General features: G+C 43.3%; 1 protein-coding gene across 1 annotated transcript in view; it reads left to right on the top strand.

The window, feature by feature from the left end:
- The first annotated feature begins 1,195 nt into the window (after positions 1–1,195).
- The window catches only part of med13a (mediator complex subunit 13a), a 66,738-nt gene continuing 54,835 nt past the window's right edge, over positions 1,196–13,098 (top strand). Inside the window, exons 1-2 of the mRNA XM_005740349.1 lie at positions 1,196–1,832; positions 8,237–8,471. Of these exons, the coding sequence (XP_005740406.1) occupies positions 1,767–1,832; positions 8,237–8,471 (301 nt within the window). The 5' untranslated portion in view covers positions 1,196–1,766. The remainder of the gene's footprint in view (positions 1,833–8,236; positions 8,472–13,098) is intronic.

The raw sequence follows: 13,098 nt of genomic DNA on the forward strand, positions 1-13,098 counted from the left end.
TCCTGGCTGGATGAGATCAGAGGTGCAGGATTTAGAAGTCTATCTAGATGTCAATCTATTACTCTGTACTTCAGACAATTTAAAGTGGAAGTTCTTTAAAGCTTTTCTTACAGAGAAGAATTTGAAAAGAACATACAGTAATTACCCTGCTCTGTGTACTGTAGTTGGTGGTACTCAAATGCAACTCTTACTCTTATTTGGAAGGTAAATATTTAACAGCCACACTGCGGTTCAGTATTTTGGCACTGGTGCATGTCTCAGATATCACCCCCTGAACCCTACCAGGGCTCCCTGTCAGATGAGTAGAGATGTGGCCTTTTTATAGTGAGCGATGTATTTGCTTGGATCTTACGGGTTCTCTTATTTCAAATCTGATGAAACACCCTACAGTGTAACTTTACTCTCTCTTTGATTTGGAATTTGTATAAACAAACAGCATCCTTAACGACACACTTTAGGGAGACTGTGTGGAACATCCTCTGCTATATTGCAACGGCATCAACAACGATTTCTATTTCATTTATTCATGAATTGAACTTTTGCTTCTTACATCTCTTTCACGTGTTGCATTCCTGCAGTGCAGCGCCTTATAAATATGAGATTTGACTGCTTTCATTTCGTCGCTTGAGCTACACAATTTTTAACTACTGCTTTGAATAAAGTAAAAAAAAGAATTCGCATCAATTCTTTTTGGTCGTGCATTTCAATTGCAAGTGCAACATCACATGCGCTAGGTGGTGCACTGTGTAAGTGAGCAAGTTTATAGGGTTTGATCATTAGTAACAAAATCTGTTGCTCAGTAGCGCCACTTGCGCTGGCCCAGCGGCAATACCTATCAGTCTTGTGTTATTACAGCCCTCATGACCACGACAGTGTCAAATCAACGGCACTAAAAGCGAATGTCGTTGTCGGGACTTTCAAAGTAAGACGTCCATGGCGGTAAAAAACAATTTGCAGGCTCTGTTTTGACATGTTGCATGTAAAAAACAAACAAATGCATTATTTTAGTGAATAAATAGAAATCCCACATGCAATAATTATAGTGTTCAATATCTTTTTCATAACCACGTGTTTATGATATTACTGCAATTGTGAAGAGGAATAATTGCATGCTTTTATTTTTCCGGAAGTGCACCTTACTGTCTGACGCGTGTCTGCACGTGGACGGCTAACTTGCCAAAGATTTGACCACGAATGAGCCAATAGGCTGTGGAAGGCAGAGTTGTCCCTGTGGCCGCCATTAAAGAAAGGAATCCATGAATTCAAATGGAAACCAACAGGAACCGAGGCTGAAATAATGATCGAAATAATCGTTAAAATATAGGCCGGTGCCAGAATTCGAGAGGCTGCTACAGGATGTGTTTCGATTTTAGGCTAAATTTTGCGATGGAGGAGTGAGACAGGACGTTTTTATTTTTTTAAGCGGAGACCGTTTTAGGGCTAAGGGGGAGGGGGAGAGTTGCTTCTTTGCTCTCCTTTTCTTTTTGTTTTATGAACATTTTTCGCTTCCTTGAACGCGGTTCTACTGTGTGCTTTTGACATGTCGACTTAAAGACCACGCTGTCTTTTTTATCCGCTTTTATCCCCGGTGGGAGGAAACTGTAATCGGAAGGTTGTTGAATTAACTATCCTCCAGCCAAATGTTAGAAAAAATATTTCTCGCTGATTAAGCCTGTACATCTTAGAAAACACCGATCCTCAAATTCTTTTTATTTAATTTCCCGGGAAGTGAAATGATGGAGAGTTGGATTTCGCAGTGAAGAAGGATGAGTTCTTGTTTTGTACCAAACGGGGCCAGCTTGGAGGATTGCCATTCCAATCTATTCTGTCTGGTAAGAGATTTAAAACTAAAGGAAAGCAGCCATTTTTAACTAGCTGAACGGGGGCTAAGCTAACGCTAGCCACAGAGGCATCAGTTGATAGCAGCTTAGCTAGGCTTACGGCCCTGTCGAAGCTGACATCGTTTTAGGACAACAAGGTGTCCCACTTTGCTAATATTACCGCGTACGCTTGTTATTTTAGTAAGTTTGGCCCCAGGTGTGACCGCTTGCCTATTATAATCTTCTTTCCATTACATTTCCGTTTCCCAGTTCACAAACAACACACTTGAGGTTAACGCCAGTGGCTTGCAAAGCTTCATTTACTTTATGTCATAAGACCCATACACACATACAGAGCAGCATATAGTCTTGTTAGCACGGAAATAAATGTTGTGCATTTCACTGCCAGAGGCAGGACCGTGCTGCCCTGAGTGGAGTTGTAGCACTTTCTCTCCTTTCGCCTCAGCACCTTGTTTATTATTAACTTGCTGCCTCGTTCTCGTTGCATTTCCACTGTGTTTTATCGAGTGTTGACCCGTAAACCAAACATTTCATGGACTTCAGTTTGTGGCGTTTAGTCAGAGTCTGACGCTGTGGTGCCTTTGAATACTATTTTCTTTCCCGTGTGTGTGTTTGTGTGGCACTGACAACTCCTGGATGAAAGAATGTCGCTGCCCAACTTGCAGAGCCTGTCGATAGAAACACGCCCCTTAATAAGTCTTGTCTCGAAAGCTCTTTCCTTTTAACAGGCATGATACTGATATTACCGCCGCAGTTGTCTGTTTGCAACCACTTATGTATTATGTCATCATCTTGTTTATTGGTGGGTTTAATCTCCTTGGACCTCATTTTCTAGTATTCACACCAACTAGGGCACAGGCCCCAGGCTGATTATATAATCTGTGGCATTCATCCCTGGGCACTACATCACACGGGGAAGCTACACACCTCAGCTACACCTAACTTTCTACACCTACCACCACCATCAGCATCTTGGCAGTTGTGGCTAGTTGGCATCACCCTAAATAGTTGTGGTTATGCTTCTAGCCGCTCAAAGCTCCCCAGTATTCTTTTAAATCCCGTGCACTAAGAGCCAGTCGTGTGGTCCACAGTCTTAGCCACAGCAGCAAATGTAAAGGTGCTGCTTGAGCAGAGCGTCTCTGGGATAATCAGGAACACGGTCTGAATGTGTTTGTTGTTGCAGTTAATTGGCTTGTCAGCAGGCTTAACTCCAGTTTCACTTGTAGGTTAGCCGAGGAGCACAATGTGCTCGTCTCCAACCGCAGGAAATTGTTAATGTGATTGTCAAGTGCTGAAATGCACCCTCTAGGAAAAGGAGACTTCTCTTATAGATTAAATGACATAGAAACCACTCTGTGGTGCAGTGGCAAGGCTGCAAAGTGCATAGATTGTGACTCAGTTTGTTAATGTTATTATTAGTTATTATATTATTATTACATGAAAACGTCAAACAAGAAGTGAGACTACAAGTGCATCACAAGTAATTCTGACACAGAATCTAGCATAATAACAGTTGAGTGAAATATTACACTGTTCTTACCACAAATTGACACAGCTGTCCGCCCCCTAAAGGTAACGTTTCGCTGCAGAAAATCCCCACTCTCTCAGTACTGCTCTGTTGGGTCGATTGTGTGTGCTGAACTCATAATTACAATGTTTACGACAGCACTTGAAGGCAGCGTTGGCTACAGTATGCAGGCGAGATAGAGGCTGGTAGTTGTGGTGCTGTGCCTGTCTGGCTGACATTTTCCTGCACACTGAGACTAAGCATAACACCACTGCTGTTATGACTCACTTACTGAACAGACTCCACTTTGTGGTTTTATGGTGAAAGAATGCGAAGACTTTGTGGTAGTCTCTCCCCCCGTTCATTTTTCCGTGGATACTCTCCTCTGGAGTATGATACTACTTGTTGCATGCTTTTTCTTTCTTTTTTCTTCTTGGCATTTTTAAAGTGGGCTTACTTGGAATAACTCAGAGTGTAAGGTAAATTTATCTGTTCCTCCACTATGAAACACAATTGCGGCTGCCTTGTTGTGAAATTTATAGTTGGACCTGCGATACATTTATGAGCTGGAGAAGGCTGTAAACTCTAAAGAACCACTTGGCAGAGATCTTCCTTTCAGCGATGTGCATCAGTTGAAACGGAATTTTTGCATTCTCCTGAACTCGAAATGCAAACTCACACTTGGTAGTTTCAGGTTTGTTTCCTGACAGTTAACGGTGGGAGAGGGGCAACAGGCAGGAAGAGGGACTTGCTATAAAAGGAGCATATGTGGTATGATTAGTGAAGCTTCACCTGTTGCTTGTCTCTTATCTTGAAAGGCATCTGCTCGAACACAGTGTTCCCATACCAAGACCCAGAACTCTTAAGTTGCTGGAGGGAAGGTGAGCAGCTGGCAAAAGCAGGGGTCATAACTTCCCCTGAGCAGGCATCACCTCAGGCAAACTTCCTGCCTGTATCCACTGGCTTTTTGGGCTTAGCTTCCCTCGTAATGCAGCAGTGTGATTTTTCTGGTTTGGCATATGAAAGACAAAACTTCTCGTGACCCACATCGCTTACGCTGCTGGGACATGTGTATAAGCTGCTGCTCACATACCTGAGCATTTACTAAGACACAGACGGGTGCCTGAAATGTTCAAGGCACACTCGTGCACACAGCCGGGACAGCATGAATGTTGGAAGGAAATACAGATATCCTTGGCATCCCCTGTCCTTTTTTTTGCGCACACACACAAGCTGCAACTAATTTATTTTGAAAGCACAGACAGAACAATTGCAGAAGGCACATTTATCCTTGATAGAGCAGTCTGCCTGTTGGATATTGTTGATGGGAGGCAAAGTACTGATGTGTCCGGCCTTCAGTCTCTTGCCTCTTAAAGCTCAGGACAATCTAAGGACAAAGGGAAATATGTGGTTTGATTTAGTACACTGTCACATGTGTTTTGTGTCAGGTTAAAGACTGTTATGACAGCTAAAACAAAGCAGGGAAACAAACTGTCAGCAGGCTGACTGAAGGTGTCTACATTTGAACTACATGAGTTGCAAATGTAATTTAACACCAGTGTAATTCCTAACTGATGTAGCCAACTGTGCATCTGTGCACCCTGAGAGATTACTTGTTTAAGAAACAGGTTGTATAAAAGCCTTTCACATGTTGTTTAAAGGTTGTGCGCAACTCAAACGACAGAACGTCGCTGGCAGGCAGTGCTGCCGAGAACTTTATCACATGCACACAGAGACGATTTGATCATCTATAAATGCAAAGATGGACTTTTAGCATTTGATGTTGTGGTGTTTGAAGAATTATAATTTACATCAACACATTTTCATTCGTCTTCATTGAGTCCATCCGTTATGAATCAGCAGTAGAAATATTTGGCTTACTTCCCGTCTAAACAAAGCAGATTCTGCTTGACATCTTGCAGGAGGAGACTGGTTTTTATTACTAAGTGGCTTGAGACATCTTCTCATCCGATTCTTCCCAGTAAGCTTAGCGGGTACAGATGTGTCGATAAAATAGAGCTGCTTTTTGTGGTCTTTGCTTGGCAATCCTATTGTCAGTGGAATAGACCAGAGGAACTCGTCGGTACAGTATTTACCCGAGTAGCTCGGTCGATGTTACGTTAGGGTTCAAGTCAAAATTTTTCGTTTATTTCTTTTGTGTAAGAAAATGTGTCCACGGACAGATATGAAGCCATAGCAGAAATGTTAACCATTTGCTAAGGGTTCACTTAACGCGTTGCATAAGTTGTCCTACACTGTGCACAAGCTTCATAAAAGTCAGTCTCCTGTATTCAAGCAGCCACCGTAGTTTTTGACTGACAGCATTTCACTGTTGAACCGATTCACCATATTTTCACCTTCTAGATAAGGATGAGGCTGTGATAACATTGACAGCCCTGTTAAGTTGTTGCATTGTGTAACAGGGATCATTTATTGCAAAGTAAATAAAAGAATAGAGGAGGCTGTAGCAGTTTGATAAAGTTTCCGTTAATCATAAAGTCGCATATCAAGGTTTGGAAGTGTCAGATTTAAAAAACAAAAACATGCACAAAGGCAGGCAGTTACTTTTCACTGAAACGATTTGTGTGTGTGTGTGGTGTTTTTAAGTTTTATTATTCTAAGTTGTAATTTGATTGCATACTGCACATTAACTGCAGTACAAGAAAGTGTGTAACAAACAGCTGATGGCTCCAACTGCAGAGTAAGATGAAAATGTTCTGTTTCATTCATTCAAGCAGAAGCGTTACTCAGTGTTTTAGCAGTGACTTTGGCATTAGTAGGTAAATCTCAGAGCCACACTGGATGTGGAGAGTTAACCAACTGTTTAATCTTCTCAGCTGATCAGTTTTTATGCATTTAAGTGCAACACGGTATAGTTAAGCCTCTTTTTTTAAGGAACTTGTCAGAAATACATTTTCACTTAATTGACTAAATATTAATGATCTTTATTGTTTTATTATAGATTACAACCGCGTAATTGCCTGTGAATGTAATACTTGTGTGAAAGAACAGAGTAGGAAGTGATCAGATAGAAGAGCCCTGTAGCCACTATGTAAATTCAGGGAAGGCTTTTTATTGCTTGCTTGCTTAAGATAACTCAGCAATAGCAAAATGTCAAGGTAATGCTTATTCCAGTTGTATTTTCAGTGTTTCTCCATAGAAGGCTCAACAGTTATTTAAAAAAATATCACAGGAAATATTTCAGATGGTGCAAGTATCTGGAAAAGATAATTATACAAACTATTGGCATTAATTCATTATAGAAACTTGTCTGAGTAACGGCTGATGTACTGCGACCGACTTACAGACTGTGTGCAGCACATAATCACTTCTAAATGTGTGAAACCAATATGGATGAGTGTGAGAGGCCTGTAATAAAATCTGTAGTGCACTCAAGACCAAAACCTTTTATATGGTGAAATGCACAATGCCATGGGGGACAGGCCATGGTCAGTAAGCTGATGAGGGCTGTTCACTTGCTAATTGCCTATCTGTACTGCCTATGATCTGGTTTCACAGTTAACCGTTGTCTTCGCCCTCCCTTTGCATTGTGTGCACAGATGTTTCCGAGCGAGGTGCAGGTGTAAAGAAGCGCTTCTCGCACTCCAGCAGGAAGGAGCAGCCGAAGTGCGGCAGCTCTGTTACACACAGTTGTACACAGACTCATTTCTGCTGCTTAAATCTTGGAGTTTGTCCTCAGCATGTGCAGCTGCTTTGAATTCCCCAGGAGTCTGGTTGTGCATCAGAGACCATGGTGTTTTGATCATACACATGACTATAAAGCAACCTTGGGCTTTTTTGTGTTTGACTCTCGGTTTAGTGGTCGAGCTTGTCTGTATTTGAACAAGCAGCCAGGCTGTTTGTTGCATGCTGTATCATATAGCGAGCCTTTACAGGATTCATGCTTAAACGGATGGTTTTTTTCTGCTTGTGGGTGGAAATATTCATGGTGTCTTGATCTCCTAACTTCTTGTTGTGATCCAACTCGGCCCCAGCTGACACAACACAATGCCTCCCTGTCCCAGCTAACACCATAACGCTAACGCCACTGCTTGACCACAGCCGCTGGTAATCACTTGCTCTGGCTCAGCGCCTTTGCACTTGAATTAGGACGTCCCTTGAACTGTAATGACTTAATTGGTTGAATATACAGACAGACAGCTTGCCAACTCGGCCAGAACGAAATGAAACTAAATGGTGGGAAGATGAACAGTCTGTGTTGTCGAAGATTACTTAAAATGATGTGCCCCTAAGGCATTGTGTGTATGTGTATTTTTTTTATGGTAGTTAGCACGTGTGCATGTGTTTGGGTAGACATGGGTAGTCAGTCAGCACTTGGGTGATAAGCTGCAGCGCCAGCCAGCAGCAGAGCGTAATGTTCCTGTTTTAACACTTAATAACCCCACCAGTGATTTACTGCCTATGAGGCTTTTTCCTGTGTGTTTTGTTCTCTTTATAAAAGCCAGACAGTGTTTATAGAACCCCCCCCCCCACACACACACACAGTACTCTCCAATAATGAGGATTAAGCTGGTGAGACCACATTTACCAGCATTAGTTTTTTCCTGTGAGTGTTTCCAACATGTCTTTCATGATCGCAGCTGAAACATTAAGTACAAGATCTTTTACAGAAACAGTCGAATGTCCCACTTTGTTTGCGGCTGTTTCTCGTTTGCGTCTGTAGCGAAATGTTTTCTCCCTCACAGTCTCGACAGCATGGGGTGTTGTCAGGATAGTTAGGGGGTGAAAACCCCCATAAAAGAGGATTAATACTTACTCTTAACACTCTGCTCACCACATGTTTCCTCAGAGGTGCTGAGTGGGTCCCAAAGCAGCGACTCTGCACACTAACAGTTTCTCTCTCCCCCCTCTCTCTCCTGTCTTGCAGGCTGACTTGACAGGGATCAAATGGAAGAGGTTTGTGTGGCAGGGTCCCACCTCTGCACCAATCCTCTTCCCGGTGACGGAGGAGGACCCCATCCTATGCAGCTTCAGTCGCTGCCTGAAGGCTGATATACTAAGCGTGTGGAGGAGATGCCAGCAGCAGGGTCGGAGGGAGCTTTGGCTCTTCTGGTGGGGTGACGACCCAAACTTTGCTGATCTCATCCACAATGAGCTTGCAGGTGGGAACTCTTTTGCATACACAGAAGTGCCATTAATTTGAATAAATAAGCAATGCATGTTACATTTACTGTTTAGGTGCATTGCATTTCTGCAGCTTCCTCTCTCTATGAAGGTCGGAGTCAGTTATAGGATAATAGCCAGATTAGTACCAGAGTTCAGAGGAGCAGGGCTGTTTGATAAAGAGATGCCCCTCACAGTTTAAGAGCAGTTCATTTACACTACTGCAGAAAGATGAACAGATAGTGTGGCAAGTTGTTTGGTTTTTTTCTTTTAGATGATGATTGAGTACAAGTGGAATGTTCTTTTATTTTGTCAGAGAAATGACTCAAGTCAAAAAGCCGTTGTAGGAATATGAAATTCTACTTCTGCTGCCTCTGTCAGACTGAGCCAAGGTTGCATAGCTAAATGAGTAATGGCTGTAAAAGATAGCAGAAAGTGTCGAGGACTCGCAGCTTGTGTAACAGAAGCACTTGAACATGCATCCCCCTATCAAGAAACGTTATTGGTTGTACAATGAAAAATGATACAGATGTCACCGCTTGATTGTCAGGTAGGCACAGGGGAGGTACGCTGAAATTGCGAGCCTCAAGCAAGTGTCGCTATCTGTGTAATCCAACACCTCCGTTGTGCCCCCACCCTTTGCTCTTCTCTGACTGATAACCCAGCCAGCCAGACTGGTAGTGCCAACATCTGCAGGGCTAACTCCCTCTCCCTGGAGACACTGGGCATCATGCTGTGTTATTATTACTTGTGTGTTTAAAACAGGGTTAACATGTCTGAGTGGTCCTAGGCTGCAGCTAAGGAATCAGCAGCTTGCCTTTTGGCTCGAACAAGCAAGTTGGAAGTCACATGTCACCGTTTTGCACAGGGTTAACAAAAAAGGAAGAAGGTATAAGAAGCAGAGCAGGGGCAGCCATGCAGAAATGAGGCACATGCACCCCCACCCCTGACCCTGCTCTGCTTCTTATTTAACTTTTTTTTAGTAATAGTACAATTACTGGTGGAAGATGGGAAAAGGCCATCTTTATGCATGCTCTCTGCCATGTAGATTGCAGTTTGGAGTCTGAGCTAAATACAGCCTGCCTGTGACCCTCCCCTTATTATGGGACATTGTGCCTGAAGTAGCCTCAAAATGGGAGCTGAAGGCTGCAATGGGCAGCACATTTAACTCTTAACAGGTCCTGGTAGTAACCCAAAGTGTTTGGCTCAGGTCTTCTGATGTAGGCTGCTGGGGTCACTGCTGTGTTCTGGCTTTGGGCAGATTAAACATATTTAGTGTTTCAGGAGATGGATATTAGGTAATCAGATATTGTCTAGAGAACCTGGACTGGTATTTTTCCTTCCAGGTATTTTAACACCAAAAGGATGAATCATGTTTTTGCAGTAGTCTCGGCAGCTCGTCTTTGAGGTGTGGTGTAATTTGAATTTTTAATTAACCTCCATTGTGCCTTTTCCTCTTGGGACTAATCTTGACACGGACAGTCAGAGGCTTTTTGCACCGTCCTTGTCTTTGGGTCTTTTCGTGGGGCTGTGACAGCTCTGTACCATTAATGCCAGTGCTGAGCGTGTGAGCGCTCGCAGCAGTATTCTCCTGAACAACAACTGTTGCCACTCAGACAAAAGCACCTCATTGCCACTGGTATAAGTGGAAGCCAGAGGCTAATGCCGCGCTCCGTTTGAAGTCGGAAATCGGAATCTCCTTTTTCGGTCAGAATTTACAACTGGAACACCCGATCAAGTCGTACTTCCTAACGGGAAAGTCAGAGAAGCCGCATGAACCCTGACTTAAGAGTCCAAGATGGCAGCAGTGCATGTAAACATTAGTGAAATTGTAAAATCTGTAGCATTACTGCTGTTTATGTCTGACTAGTTAATTAAGACACGCAGAGCACTCTCTCCATCAACGTGCTGCAGGAGTGTTGTACTGCCAGCATGAATGGCTTCACCCTTCTGAGGAGCAATGTCAGTTTTCCTCGCTTTCCCGACTTTTACTATGGGAATGCACTTAAACTGAGAATGATGTCACTTCGAGGCAAATGGATTGCTTCAAATGAAACACTTTGTCAGAAGTTTTCTTTGGGGTTGCAAATTCAACAAGTCAACCCCAAATTTCTAAAGCCACATCTTTCCAAACTGTTGCAGCATCTTGTTGCAGCGTTTTATAACCCACCTGTATATCTCTGCGTTCCTGTACTGACGTATCATAAAGAACCGACGGGATTGTACGCTCCCGTCTTCAGCCCAGCGCACGGTTACATAAATTGCTGCGCAGGAAAACTTCTCAGTTCCCAGATTAGAGGTTTTATTCATTTCAGCTCGCAACAGAAAGTCAGTTGAGTGTTAATAAAGTAGAAAGTGATCATCCTGAACACCAGGACACCAGCTCGAGCTGAGTGTGGGTCTCTGGGCGGGTGTCCCAGAGGAAGCAGGGTGATGAATGAACACTTGCTTGTGTTTATGGACTCTTCGGGGTACCCTTCCTGTTGAGGTGTGAATTGACAGATAACTCCAACCTGTGCATCCAACTGGAATGTCACAACTGTTGTCGCCTTTTAAGCGCCACACTCTCTCTGTTGCCGTTCTCTTTTCTTTGGTTCCTGGCATCTTGGGAATTTGAAAAAGCTTTATTTTTTCTTTTTGTTTTTTTCCCCAGCCTCTATTTTTTTTGTCTTTAGTGCAATGTTGGCGGTAAACATGAAAATCCGCTCTTGTCCTTTCATTTCAGCAGCTGAAATGGCGCTTGCTCATTCCCCCACACCCTCCTTTCCACCCTCATTAGATTAGCAGCCTGTGAAAGTCTTTTAATTTTGAGCAAGTGCCATTTCTGTATACCAGTGTGCCAGTAATCCCTTCTCTCCAGGGAGATGAGGGGAGAAGGAGCGAGCCAGAGAGATGGGAGTAGTGAAGGGCGGAAAACTTAAGGGATCTTTTAACGTCAGACTCTTAATCACCATTGAAGGAATGTAAGGGGAACAAACCACCAAGCCCCTTTTCCACACTGTTGGACAACCCGCGTTGCTTGCACTTACACAACGAGAAAACTAATTCTAATCTTCCCCTGGCCATGCACAGAAATTATTCCCAACAAGTGAATGCCATTGCTGAATTAAACGCCCCCCCCAAACTGGGTTAGTATAGGCATGTATTCTTATGCAAATGCAGCGCTCTCTTCATCGTCGTCTCCCCCTCAAAAGCTGGTGGAGTCTCCTGACCAGGGGCAACCAGAGCGAAAGATAAATGCCTGCCTTTTCCTCCTCTCAAAGACCCACTGATCTTTCTTCTTTTTCCTGTTTTGCATAGAAATTAGGGAGTGGATGTCTGTCTGTGAGGGTAATTGCTCCATTGCACATTTGTCCTCAGTCTCCACTAGCTCGCTCAGGTCCTTTTTCTCTGCAAACTAAGTCCCGCCGAGGCTTCTGCTGCCAGCAGCCTGACACCACGTTTCTCTGGGGTGATTCCAAGTTCAGTGTTCCCCCAGCTGAACGTGACCGTAGAGTTGGTGGAGCTGCACTCACATATCAGATTTTTACATTTTTACATTTCCATGTTACGTTTAAGCTGAAAAAAATAGACAAAAATTCTGAAGTTTTTTTTTTAAAGAATAACTGAATAGTTAAGTTTAACTTCAGTGTTGCTGTATTATAATAGCTAATGTGTGCCTCCGAGTCGACAGATTTCAAATTGAAATGATCTGTTTCTGCTGTCCAGAACGGATTATCAGCGGCCCCTCTCTGCTTCGGTCATTGGTGGCCCCACATCTATTCATTACTGGGTGCTGGGTTAGATCCTTGAAGAGAGGAGAGACGATGGGGGCGGGGAGGTTGCGTTTACAATGCCCACCTCCTCCGTCAGTTTGATGATGAACACACTGAGACGTGTTCAGCGATGGAGGGAAGAAAAGTGCAATTTAGCAGCAGTCTGTGGGCTTGTTTTTGCACTGATCATCTAACAGTTGTTTAGCTTTTTTTGCTGTTACGCTGTAATGTGTTTGTAGCTTTGCCAAACTTTTGGAGGATTTTCTTTTGTTGTCGTCGTCTGATGACTTTTGTCTGTGTTTGAATCAAGGATGAAATCAAAACAAGCCTGCTTTGCACCTCAGGGCAGAATCTCCAGTTCCAAAGGGCATATTTCAGTAGTCGGTGAGGGTCTGTTAGCTGAAAGTTTCACTTTCTCACAGGTCGGCCTAACCCCCCCCCCTCTCTGTGAAGATCTCTCGACTGCGTATTTATTGAACTGCCCTCAGATCTGTGACAGGTGCTCTGTTTGAAGCACTTCCTGCAGAATACAGATGCATGTTGACAATATTCACAAAATTCAAATATTAAGACTTGTGTTTGAATTACCGTATTTCCCGGACTACAAAGCGCACCTGAATATTAGCCGCACAAGCTAAAATCAGGGGAAAATCCTGTTTTGTACATACATTAGCCGCACCTGACCAAAAGCCGCAGGTGTTTCAATGTTGACTCATCATATGTAAGAGAATATGCACAAAGGGAATTGTCAGGAAACAGATGGCTGTTTGGAGACACACCCCTTTTATTAATATTTTGAAAAACAAGTTATGGGTACATATTTGCATAACTTTTTAGGTATATGTACAAGTAGCGGTAATTACAAGTAGGA

Source organism: Pundamilia nyererei, unplaced genomic scaffold (assembly GCF_000239375.1).
Source record: "Pundamilia nyererei isolate P.nyererei 1_Seehausen unplaced genomic scaffold, PunNye1.0 scaffold00099, whole genome shotgun sequence".
NCBI classification, from domain to species: domain Eukaryota; kingdom Metazoa; phylum Chordata; class Actinopteri; order Cichliformes; family Cichlidae; genus Pundamilia; species Pundamilia nyererei.